This window comes from Polistes canadensis, unplaced genomic scaffold, assembly GCF_001313835.1.
Source record: "Polistes canadensis isolate GaletaPanama2010 unplaced genomic scaffold, ASM131383v1 scaffold_0, whole genome shotgun sequence".
NCBI lineage: Eukaryota > Metazoa > Arthropoda > Insecta > Hymenoptera > Vespidae > Polistes > Polistes canadensis.
The window spans coordinates 322,646-335,630 of record NW_014569547.1 but is presented as its reverse complement, the minus strand read 5'-3'; the positions used below and the strand labels follow the sequence as shown (position 1 = coordinate 335,630).

Sequence of the window (12,985 nt, the reverse complement as noted above, 5' to 3'; positions counted from 1 at the left end):
AAGAAGAAAAATAAAATGCCAGATATAGAAGATTATTTTTGAAAATAGATAAATATTTTTGGTTTCGTATAAATCTTAAATAAATATATTTTTTTCTGTTTTTTTTTTAATTTCTTTTAAACATATTTTACTTTATTTTAAATCAGATTCTCTTACACTTGACTAAAACGACTGTAAGTAGCAACAAACAACATAGAAAAAGATGAAATTTAAAATTTCGATTCTATTCGTAGATCGTACGTTACAAGAAAGTTTTATGGAATCTTACGACGCGACGGTTTCTATATGGCATTTTACGTTAGCATATCGATATCGGAATGTCTATACTGTTACCAACAGATACCGGCCACTTTTCAGGTACACGATACCATTTTCCGCTTGTATGTACACCGAGAGGAACGTTGCTGTACGAGAATCTTTGAGAATTGGTTTTATATAACGGAAATTACGAGATGGACGATATCTACGACGTATTCAATCCAAACTACGTGCAAGAAATATGAATATTTTTACTGAAAAACGCCATCTTCTTCTTCTTCTTCTTCCTACTTCCTACTTTCTTTTTTTCATTCCTTGAAAAAAGTTTTTTCCCTTCTTAAACTCTGAGACTCGGTGGAAGTTTAAGTACGATTATTCAATATTTCCTTAACTCGCGTTCGGTTGAACAGCTTTCAGCTACGTTATTCTATTTTCTTTTATTCCCCTTTCATTGTGTGTGTACATTTTTATGTTATTTTCATTTAATCTCTTTTAATCTTTTGACTGGTATCATCACGACGAATTGTGATTTAATCGAAAAAGCATTATAATGAAATAATTATGAAAGTGAAAAAAGAAAACACATAACGTTGATAACGTTACCAATCGATTATTCATAAAATATAGATAAATTATCTTCTATTCATACGCGTAAGATAATTTAATTCATATATTTAATATATCTTCTTCTCTCAATTCTAGCATCTCAATTGAACATATTTAGCTCTGGCAAATATGCAAGTTAATCCGTAATTACTTCCTAACATCTATTTTCAACCGGAACCGTTTCTCAAATTCAATTTCATTTCAATCTCTTTTCATTTCATTTCCATTTTATCTCTCTCTCTCACACTCTCACTCTCTTGGCAGAGAGTACCCATTCTTTTTCCTTTATATTTTTTTCTTTCATTCTTCTCTTTCTTATTCTCAAAAAAACGAACGGATATAAAATTAGAGAGACACAACTCGAGCGAATCGTTTTTCCTTCAACTCCTTCCGACTGCCCCCTCTCCTTCTTCTTTTATGTAAACCCTGCGCAACCTCGAATGATAGTCTTGATTTATGATCAGATCATATACTCCATCGAACTTTAGGGACACATTAAACTTTTATGATGTCCTCAATAGCCATACAACCTTTACTCCTACTATCCTGCGTTTCCAATCCCTTTCTACCCTCATAAGAAGCATACAAGAGCTACCCCGTTAAACGTGCATCCACGGGGGAATGATTTTCTCTTGGGATAAGGATGTTTATTATGTAAACCAAACCGAAAGAGAAATTTTCAAGAAGTATATACGTATTTCATTGTTTTCTTCTTTTACAAAAACAATATATATAATATCAAGTAAAAAAAATATATTTATTTTATTGACTAAAATCAATATTTGTTTGAAATATTAATCGTTTACTTCTTTTATATAAAATCAAATCTTCATTGTTAATCGTCGTGTCGTGTTGAACGAAGGAATATATTCAAATCGTTTGCACATTGTTTCCGATTTATTTTCACGAACGAAACAGGTTACTCAGAATACCCAATTTTTACTATTTTTACATTTCCTACTACGTTATCACTATTTTTTCTGCAAACGTATATCCCAGATAGGAAATATATCTATATATATGTTATATCGAGATTTGAGTGCATTGATTTTTTTTTTTTTTCTTCATCTCCCTATATCATAACCGTTCTCATTTTTATTCACAGATCTTCTCACAAGTCGACATACTCTTCAGTATAGGCGGGCGATATTACAACGGTGAGCCGATTACCTACACCTACATGGAGGACAAAATATTTGAAACGTCTCGTAACGTCTCTATCAAGCTTCACCATCGTATCGGGAAGTACGTGAAATTGAGACTCCATTTTTCCGCCAGATGGATCATGATCAGCGAAGTGATTTTCGATTCTGGTAAGTTCTCTCTTCTGTTTGTTTTTCTATTTTTTTTTTTTTTTTATATCAGAATAAAAAAAAGGTGTTCAAGTTCTCTTTTCAATATCTCGCCGATCCTGTCATTTGTATAAAAAAAAAAAAAAAAAAAGAAAAAAAAAACAAAATAACTTTTCTGTTCGTGACGCAAAATCATTTGACTGGCATGGATTTTACTCAAAACGGGTAAAGAGAAATATATACACACATACATACCTACGTATATACATATTTTTTTTTTATTCTTTCCTTTTTACTTTTAAGCCTGGACATTTTATTTCAATTCGCCAGAAACGGATCGCATTCGTATCCCTCTTTATAAACCATCCCTTTCTGGATCAGTGCTTGCTCAATAGCATACCGACCTGTCAATCGATAAAAAAAATATAACTTTCGAAAACGATTTGAATCGATAAAAACCGAGTAATTGAGGATCTATCGTAAATACTATTGTCCTGTTACAAATTAAAAAATTCAAAGATACGTTATCGTAATATTTATTAAATCGATCAAAAAACCTGTCATTAACATTTTCTTCTCGCGTCAATTTTCTTCGTTACTTTCTTCGAACAATATCTCATTCTCGTTTCGTTGCTACCTTTTTGTTTTTTATTTTCTTTTCTTTACTTTTTTTTTTATGTTTCCCTTTTGAAATCGCAAATCACTCACAATTCGATTTAAAGCACACTCCAGGAACTTCTTTTCCTTTTCTATCCGTGTTTTTCCTTCCTTGCGTTTTTCCCGATCGTTTCCTGGAAGAGATATAACGTATTGGTAGCATTACACGCGAGTACGGTTCTTTATCAAGAAAGATATAAAATCATGAAGTACGTCTTCGAAAATTCCTTCCGTTATTCCTTCCCTCTCTCTCTCTCTCTCTCTCTCTCTCTCTCTTTCTTTCTTTCTTTCTCCGTCGTTCTGTTCCACTGAAAGTAAATTCCATCTGATTTAAAGTAGTTCCGTCAGGAAATTGCATCTTACAAAGAGCTTATCGGTGTTTATCGAGGCACCCAGTTCTTCCAATATGGATGTGAAAGCAAGATGATTTATAATCGTGGATATACATCGAATAGAAAATTACCATCTTATTCGTATAGACGCATTGTCTTGACTATTTCAGAATCGATTTATCATAAACATATTAAGATCGTTCCACGTTTAAAATTTTCCATCGATTGAATTAGATTTAAATTCGATCGATTTCGTTTTAATTATGATAGGAAAAAAATGATTTTATTTGTTTGACTAATCAAGTTTCGTTCGTTTTTTTTTTCTTTTTTTGTAAACGTTTATTGATATGAACGTAATTATTGAACATGTTAATTATGCGTGGGAAAATGATAGCAATCAAATGACCATTTAGGTTCCTGTCACATATGACGATTCTTTGAACAATATTAAACAATAATCGATTAAAATTGCAATATTCTCTTGTTGCTTAATTAATTAAATAATAGATATACTTTATAAAAATCTATCGTAATATTTGAAATATATATTGTAATCATTTTTATATTACCTTTAATATACCTGATAAAGACATTGTTAAGAAGAAAATAATAAAAGATGTGAATTCTAGAAAGAGAGAGAGAGAGAGAGAGAGAGAGAAAAGAAAAAGAAAAAAAGCTACGATAAAGGTACTTAAAATTCATCTAGGAATTAATGAAGCCACCACACACAGATAGAGAAATACAAAAGGTAAGTCCAAATCGGTAGACTTCGAGGAGAATAATAACCCTTAGGCTGAACACAAAGAACTCTCGAAAGAGCTTTCGCACAGTCGAATGAGAATCGTCGAACGATTCCTTAAAGCTCACTTCGTCGGAATCGTTCCGATTAATGCAGACTCATGGTTTAAAACACATTCATATTCACGTTATATTCGTTTCGTACAAGCACGTACAAGCAAAAAGATGGCAAAGTACTTCGGTGAAATATATAGAATGCTTTTTGAGATGACATAGACAAGACGAGAAGGAAAAAAAAAAGAAAGAAAAAAGAAGAAGGAAAGTACTAGCAAACGAGTCAAGAGAGTGAACTTCATGCTGCGATGGTGGGTTGCTAATAACGCTCTGACTCCACTCACGTTACCTTTTTCTATTTCGCAAAAGACTCATCTAGAAGCTAGACGCCTTTCTTCAATGTATCAAATGTAATGTTCAAGCTCGGCATCGACGAATTGACACGCCATTAAGCATTGGAAAATGTATTTTACATAATGTCATGTTTACGAATATCTTCTATCTGGAGAAAAAAAAAAAAACAAAGTATACGTGAATTTTAACCGAGTTATTTTTTAACACGTTCACTATATGTGTTGACTCGTATTTATAACGTATCTAATAATTTAAATCGATCTGTTTTCTTTTTCTTTCTTTTTTTAGAATCGTTAAGTACAGAAATAATACAAGAAAAAGTTCAACGATGAGTGAAACGAAATACGAAATGTGAGTTTCCGTGTTAAAACAAACAGTGGATTAAACGTCGAGAAGAAAGAAAGAAAAACTGACAAAAAAAAACATAAAGATAAAGAGAACATTGTCGTGCTTAAAGGAGATTGTTGTTGATGACGTATCACGGCTTACTTTATACCGAACGACTTTCCCTATACTCTTTCTTTACCCTTTCTATAGGATCGCTATCAACCCTTTTTTTTCTTCCTCTAAACATCCTTCGCAATACTCCCCTGCACACTCTCAATCCAGACAGGGATAATTTCATAGGGATCTCTTTTGCGCGTTACGCGTGAAATTCATGATCGAACAGCCGGCACCCTTCGTTCGTTCGTTCGTACGTTCGTTTCAACCAATGATATTGTGGCGAGTATATATAACGGGTGGGAGGTTGATATAGTAGAAAAATGAAGCAACGGACGTATTGAAGAAAAATGAGTCTTCCTTTAACGACGTACCCTACAAATATGACCGTCCTCTGTACCCGATGTCTGTAAATAATGAACGAGTAGAGTTGAATAAGGGTGGAAAAGAATAGGGTGGAAGAACAGGAAGAAGAAGAAGGTTGAAATTCCTTTAGCGTCGAGAAACGAGACGGACGGTGTACATCGCGGAAAGTCCAATGAATAACTCGGCACATCGAGATTATAAAAAAAAAAAGAAAAAAAGAACAAGTCTCGAATGACGAGGAATCCGGCGAATATTTCTGTCCTTTATTACCAACATTTTTGAAAATAAGATTAAAAACGATTTAGTAACATCCGGTATCTCGTCAACTACGATTGAATACCACACGGTGATGTCGACAAAATTTATATCCTTTTAAAATAAATTATATAAATTCCTATTGAAAAATTATTATTTAATCGTTTTGTTCGCGTTATATTCCATAGGCATACTATATATTATTTCCATTAAAAAGGGTCTCCTAATATTAAAACATGTTGGAATTTCGTTCGTGCCGTACTGTGACTCGTGAAAAACGGTAAAGATTTCTCTGGGCCTCCCCCTCCTGTTTTTTCTTATTTTTCTTTTGTAAAAAAGATATCCTCTTGTTCTCCCTCGACCAAGTAACTTTCATGAAATAGGAAATATTTCCTCTATTCTCCGTCGTCTCATCCGAAATCGTCTCGCATCACGCAAAAATATTTCACCGTTGGGAATGGTTCCTTCCGTTCTTTAAATATTCAAGATATCGTGTCCAAGTGACGTTTAGCAAAAGAAGATCACATACTATTCCCGTGAATTCCACGAATTCTTTGCCGGAAGCGTAGGTTTTCGGTTGGATGATCATCCGACCAAGGGATGGAAGAAAAAACAGGTAGCAACGGTGGTTGAGAAGGTACGATGACGGTGACGAGGACGGGGACGAAGAGAAGGGAGGGTGGCAAAAAATGGGAAGGGGTCGGTGAGGAAGGGGGGGGTGGGGTTTGATGGTACCGCATTTCCATACCGTACGGTAAATCAAAGAGCTTTAAAATTGGCGAGAAGAGAACTGTGCTCGCGACACGGGCCGCGAGATCAAGGAGCGCATTAGTTGCGTTTGACATTGAGCGTCAGCTGCACATGCATGCATTCATATGCACACACACATACATACGCACGCGCGCGCACCCAAGCCATTTTACTTTCCTACTCATAAAACTATATTCAGAGCGTCTTAGGCATCGCATAAGTCTCTTCTTTGCAAGATGATATCCTGGCTCGAGCTTTGAACGAGTAAATAAAGTCTTACGCGCGCGCGCGTTAACGTACTCGGTGAATTCTCATTAAATGTACTCTTAAGTTGGATTCTAATTGGATGTGTGCTTGTTTTTTTTTGTGTCTACACATTTTCTTTTCTTTTCTTTTCTTTTTTTTGGATTTTCCAGTTCATTTTTATTATTGAATTTTTCTTGACGCGTGATCATCTTAATCGAATTTTTACACACATTTGTCCGATTAATTCGATCTTCTTCAAAGGAAAAGTATTTAAATGAAATGTTGAGAATAACGAGACACCCTGTATACAGGAGGATACCAACACATCTTAGATTAGTAATTCATAGCTCTCGTCGTAAAGGCTCTTCGCTTAAACGCCGTTCAAGTCGTTCTCACACGCGAGCGACGAAAGCCCTTGCTTACACTTTTTTTTTGCCATCATCTTTTTCCTCTACTCTTCCTTTTTTGTTTTTGAACCGCTTAGATCTCCTCGCGGAAATGAAGAAAGGCATCCAGTTGCATCCTACGAAGTGAGTGATGGTTTATAATTCAAATAACTGTACGCGAACGCGTAATTATGTCTCTGTCATCGTTGCTCCTATTGATCTTACTTTTCAACTTCAAATTCTAAGAGATATATATCACATTACTGATTGAATGAAAAAGAAATGTTTCGATATTTATGCACAGATAAATTAATAAAATATTTGATTTAATATAGAGACTTATTGTGAAAGAGAAAGAGAAAAAAAAAGTAATGAAAATGAATAAATTTTGTATATCTTTAGTCGCGTTGAAATTAACCATTTGAAAATGAATTTTATCTTTCGTCGTTTTAGTTACCATTCGTTTGTCGCTTAAACACCTGACACCCCAATAAAGAAAGAAACAATATGGAGGTCGGTATACTCCTTTGTAGTTTATATCTTCCATGTATAAAGAATGTTTAATATCGAATTTCATGCGGGAGATTCGCAAAAGAGAGAAAAATAAAGTATGGTTCGGGCTTGTTGCTCTCACTAACGCTGGCTAAGCAAAAGGATGACGTAGGAGAAACAGGACACGTAAAAACCGATATCAAACGCGATGACAGCTTTGTTTCGCCCGGGATAATCCTGTCGGGAATTCACGGAATACCGCACGCGACCTGCCACGAAGAAAAGCTTCGTTCGTTCGTTCGTTCGTTCGCTTCTCGACCTTCCTCCTCTGCTATCCTCTCCCCTTACCTCCCTGCCCCTCCTCTTTTACCACCATCGTTAGTTTTCTCTTTCTCTCGTTGACTCTTGGATACATTTATATATGTTGTCTTCCCACTTTACCATTCCTCGTGCCAGTTTGTTTCTTCGTTCGAACTGTTTAACACAATGCCCGTTGAAATTTCAACTGTAAACGATCATTCGTTAAAAAGGGATTACAATAGTTTAGAAATAATATATATTTCTCTTAATAGTTGATACTGAATTTATTTGTGATATCAACGCTTCACGAAAAATAACGAAATTTCTTTCTGGAAAAATAACATTGTTTTACGGATAGAGAAATAGGAAAAACATTTTATAAGGGTTATGTAAATACGAACCCTACAACGTCACATTGCTATTTCTTTATCGCTTTTCTTGGATTATCGATGATGCATCATAGCACAAATAGGTTGATTTTACGCTCCACATGCACGGAGCAAAAAAAAATGCTTTCGCGGTATAAGATGCCGAGTCCGGCATTAATAGCTCTTCGCTTTATTTTTCTATTTATTTTCCTTTTTGTTGTGTCGTTCTTTTTTTACATTTTTTTTTCCTTTCCAACACTCGCTATCCTAGTCCGATGCTTATCTTTCAAAGGACCATCCTCGTGAGCGCCTCACGCACGATTACTTCTCTTTGAAGGACGCAAAAGAAAGAGTCCCGGAGTAGGAAACGACACTTTTTGTTCTTTTTTTTTTTTTTTTTCTTTTTTCGTGTCGTCACGTGCATTCGTGCGATTATAATGCGCGGACTAAAGTTCCGTAGCGTAGGTTTTTCCTTTTTTTTCATTTGCTGTTTCTAAACACGCATTCTATTTTTTTGAATATAATCTTAGTTAATTATTTTTATACGTTAATTAAAGTTTAACCAATAACCGTTGGTATATTTGTTATCTCGATCGTTATTTCGTAACGTTAAGAATAAAATTATAATGTGAAAATATTATATAATATCTTTTATAAAACTTGTTTATTTTTTTCCTTTCAAGACATAGCACATGGTAATTTCACGACCGAGGAAGCACCTACGACGGAATCGCCAATTCAAAGTGACGTTTTTGTTGAAAAAAATGGATCGGGCATTGACGGTGAATTACCTGTCTCAACCGCGAAACACGATGATCCGACTTACATGGCAATAGTAATTGGAGTATTGATGGCTGTAATATTGCTCCTTGCCGTGGCAATATTTCTGATCGTTTCGAGACACAGACAACGGAAATGTTTTGCCAGTCCTATGACTGGAAAAGCTCCATCTCATTTGGGTTCGACCTGTGCCACCGTAGAAAAGGGAGCAGCACTGATGGCTTATACTTTGGAAGACGACGAAAGGTATATACTACTTCAATCTATCGATCAAAGTATAATTTAGTCATTATAAAAGTTCTTGATTTTATCATAGAACCTAACATTAATAATCTTGTCATAAGGATGATCGACTTTTAGACGTTCTTTTAAATGATTATCTCATTAACAGTGAAAGCTACTGCTAACTCGGGAAGGACCTGCAATTAGTCAAAGATCGTTTTTTTGTTGTTGTCGTTTTGATAGATACGCCGGGGGTTCTTTGCCTACCCTACCACGTGACCTGGGCAATCGTCTCCTGGATATCGCCAAGCTCGATGACTATCAGGAACCCTACCAAGCGTTGAAGTATGCTCCATACTACAGCTACAGCACCGTCGTTATGGAGATGAAAGACATGATGCTGAACAACAAGGGCACCAACATCAATCACTCAGGTATGCGCCGTTCGAACGTTACCGTGCCGATACATTCATGGACATTCGCTTACATCTACTCCTAGAACATATGACTAGCTTTTGCTGATGGTACACTAACATGCACAAATACGCGTATCAACGTACAAAGCATTTCCCTAACCGCAATCAATACACCATACCCCTTCTACATCCTCTTCTCCTTTGCTATATCATCCACAGCAGTGTACGCGAACGGTGCAGTTGACACATCATACGATTATGCGGTACCGGAACTCGGCACGGTACCTCTCCTCAACCAAGAAGGAACCGGAGGATGCCCTAGGACCACTACTGTATCCAGTACGACCAGTGACAAGGAGAGTCTCTTCTCTAAGAATTCTTCTCACAGCGCAAAGACCGAGGACAAGAAGGTCAGTTTCAATTTAGATTAATCATGGTCTTGTTACTTTGATTTCTTGGTCATATCTGTTCCTGCAACGATGAGACAATAGGTCTAGTATTATAACATATTTTGATTAAACTCGTAGAAATTGATTTGGAGATTTAACCCCTCCCCTAGTGAAATTATTTCAATTCAAATTAATCATTTAAATTGATTTTTTTTTTCATATATATACTTCTCTGAAAAGAAATTTCGTGTCAATATTTTAGTACATACCTGGGTTATATAAAGGTGGAGTCCTTTCATTGAAAACGGCCTCGGTCTGGCCGAGGGAGAAAAAAAAAATTGAAATTAATTATTTAAATCACTAGATTCTGGTAAGAGATTGAAATGTTTTTGGGGTAGATTGGTTCTCGTCCCACGGGTACACTGAGGTCTACCTCGTATCCGGAATTTCGATACAACGCGAAAACTACTTGACTGTTCAACTGTAAAATGGATAAAACATTTGGAAATAACGAAAAAATAGAAACGACCAAAAATATTATTACATCGAGAGTAGAGTGTGTTGCCAATTATAAGTTCCATTTCCGGCACTATATATATATACTCAAAATACTATTGAAAATATTTTTCACACACACATTTTGATTTTAGATTAATTTATTATTTAAAAGTTACCAATGTGAAACATATTTATGAAACCTAACTAAGCGATTTCTTCCACTTCAATAGACGTTACCAATCCACGTGTGTTCCTGCATTTATCAGCATGAATGCATTCCCAGTCAACAAACGATTCCTTTCGCCGTGTTTCCCTAGTCTTCCAGATAAAGAAACGGTGAACTAGTATGCTAGTGTTCACTCTCGTAGACTGAATGGTATTCTCCGTATCGGATATGTATAGTTTCGGATTGAGATTGATCCGAATACAATACTCCGGCTAGGACGATCCAAATCCGAAAGTGCTCATGTCTATGTCGGTACCCGTCTGTTCGTGATTGACATACGACAGTACCACTCGAAACAGTCAAAACATTTCACCCTACCACCCCCGTTGATTCTCTGCCCTTGACGCATCGGTAGCAATGCCAATCAACGGATCCTCGATTAATTCATCCTATCCCTAACTGCCCTTCTCTATACTCCTCGCACGTTTTTTGACAAAACCTTTTTCCTGTTTTATTTTTCATTGATCCTTTTTCTTTTTTTTTCTTTTTTCTTTTTGCTTTTCTCTTTATCCTCCACCTCGCACTAGAAATCATTTCAAATCATTTATCAATTGATTTATTAATGATCTATATATGTAATATAATATAAACACGACAAGATATAATGATACAGTAGGAGAAACGATAGATCAAATACATCAGAACAATCTATCGTGTACCCATTTCGTGTTTTACCAACGTAGCGTGATCGTCTATCGTCGATTATCAATGGGTTACAACAGCACAATAGATCTTTCTTCGGTGTTGCAGTCACCAACACAACAGGAGGTACTGTCGGCCTTGAAAAGACGTCTCGAGCAAACAAGCGTTCCCCTCTTCCCACGACATCGGCTTCGCATGCTTTCCAAACTCGCAGAAGGTGCATTCGGAACGGTAAGCATATTAATTTTTTTTTATAATTAGCCAAAAAAGAAAATAAACAAAAAAACATATATAGATCAATTTATTAAATTAAATAACAAAAGAAACAAAGATATCCAAATGATACAGAGAAAAAATGATTTAATTGAATTTAACAATGAATAAAGAGGTACGCGCTCGACAAATTCATTTAAAAATAATATTAATCCTTTTGACAGGTTCAAATACGACAGGTCGTCGTCTTTGACATTTGTTCGACTATCAGAACAGAACAGAACATAACAGAACAAACGAACGAACGAACGAATATGGCTATGAATGAATGGCACGACAAAGTGTTCCCAATTTATCCACAATTTACGAAATGACGGCACTTCCTATCGGGTCGATGATGATCAGGAAATCAATCCGTTTGTTAAGAGAGAAACGCGCAAAGCAACTTCTCAAACCAAAGTCCATTCGCTTGTGCTCGCGCAATCATTTAGCAACGGGAGCTTCAAGGCACGCAACAATACGTCGATTAACGAAGCGCAGTATTATTCTTCCTGAATACAATGCAACCTCGTCGGCCGAGACTCATCGAGTATGATCAATTTAGAATGTGTTAGCGCGGCTAATAATTCCCTTTTGTCCTCAACCCCTTGGTGTACGAATCGGGTAGCGTTAATGACCGGCTAGACCGAAGTCACCGGTTTCGACACCCTCCTCCTTTCGAAAGTACCACCGCATCGTCGAGTTTGCGAAAATACAACGATCCCCACTTGCCGATGATTTATTTTTTAGTATGCCCGAAAAGAGAGAAGAGAGTTAACAAAAATTCAAACAAAAGAAAATTACTTAATTGATATATATATTGTTTGTTTCGGTCGTCAATTTTAACGATTAAGTGTTGATAAAAAATCATAACACAATAGCGAGAAAAAACAATTATTCTTTCGTACAGGGGTGCGATCAAAGGACGCGCACTATCGACAAAATTTAAACACGAGAATATCAAACGTATATCAAAACGAGAGATGGATGCATCAAATCTGTACGGTCGATAGGGTAGAGGGGGTGAAGGGTGGGGGGGGGGAGCTGGTGGTGGTTTAAAACACGCGTCGACAATTTCAAAGAAATACTACCAGACGCCATCAGATTGAAAAGTCTTGAAAGAATTCAATGAACTCGCGAAACATGTATCAACTCGAAAGCATTTCCTTTCTTCTTTCTTTCTTTCTTTTTTCTTTTACCCCCCTCCCCACCCCCTTCTTCTAACACACAGCGAACGAACAATATAAAAGGGACGACCACCGCGGCAATAATTTTAAAATGCGCGTCGAATTCGATACGATTCATCTCTCAGCTTTTCCCCTTCATATTTTTAAGTAAAACGATTTGTCTAACGAAGAAAAAAGGAAATGTAAGAAGTAAAGAGTGAAAAAGTGAGTGTGGGTGTGTGAGAGAGAGAGAATGAGAGATAGATAGATAGATAGATGGATAGATAGAGAAAGGAAAAAAAAAAATAGAAATCTTTCTTCTAAAGGTATACGTAGCTGAAGCCGAAGGGATTCCTGAGTACGGAACAACGACCACCCTCGGCAAGCGTTTCGTCGCCGTCAAGTTTTTATTACCGGAAGCCAGCGAGAAGGAAAAGTGAGTATACGAGCACACAAACATGTACACACGAACACAAACACACGCGTAAGTCGCATGTTC

At 36.2% G+C, this 12,985-nt stretch overlaps 1 protein-coding gene across 3 annotated transcripts in view; it reads left to right on the top strand.

Moving 5' to 3' along the window:
* LOC106785363 (epithelial discoidin domain-containing receptor 1-like) overlaps nt 1-12,985 on the top strand; it is a 110,138-nt gene that overhangs the window by 82,279 nt on the left and 14,874 nt on the right. For 2 of the 3 annotated variants that reach the window (XM_014745790.1, XM_014745877.1), the window contains exons 8-13: nt 1,970-2,177; nt 8,579-8,921; nt 9,141-9,331; nt 9,533-9,723; nt 11,177-11,299; nt 12,813-12,922. In XM_014745790.1, the coding sequence (XP_014601276.1) occupies nt 1,970-2,177; nt 8,579-8,921; nt 9,141-9,331; nt 9,533-9,723; nt 11,177-11,299; nt 12,813-12,922 (1,166 nt within the window). The remainder of the gene's footprint in view (nt 1-1,969; nt 2,178-8,578; nt 8,922-9,140; nt 9,332-9,532; nt 9,724-11,176; nt 11,300-12,812; nt 12,923-12,985) is intronic. The other variant, XM_014745966.1, reaches the window with a different exon arrangement.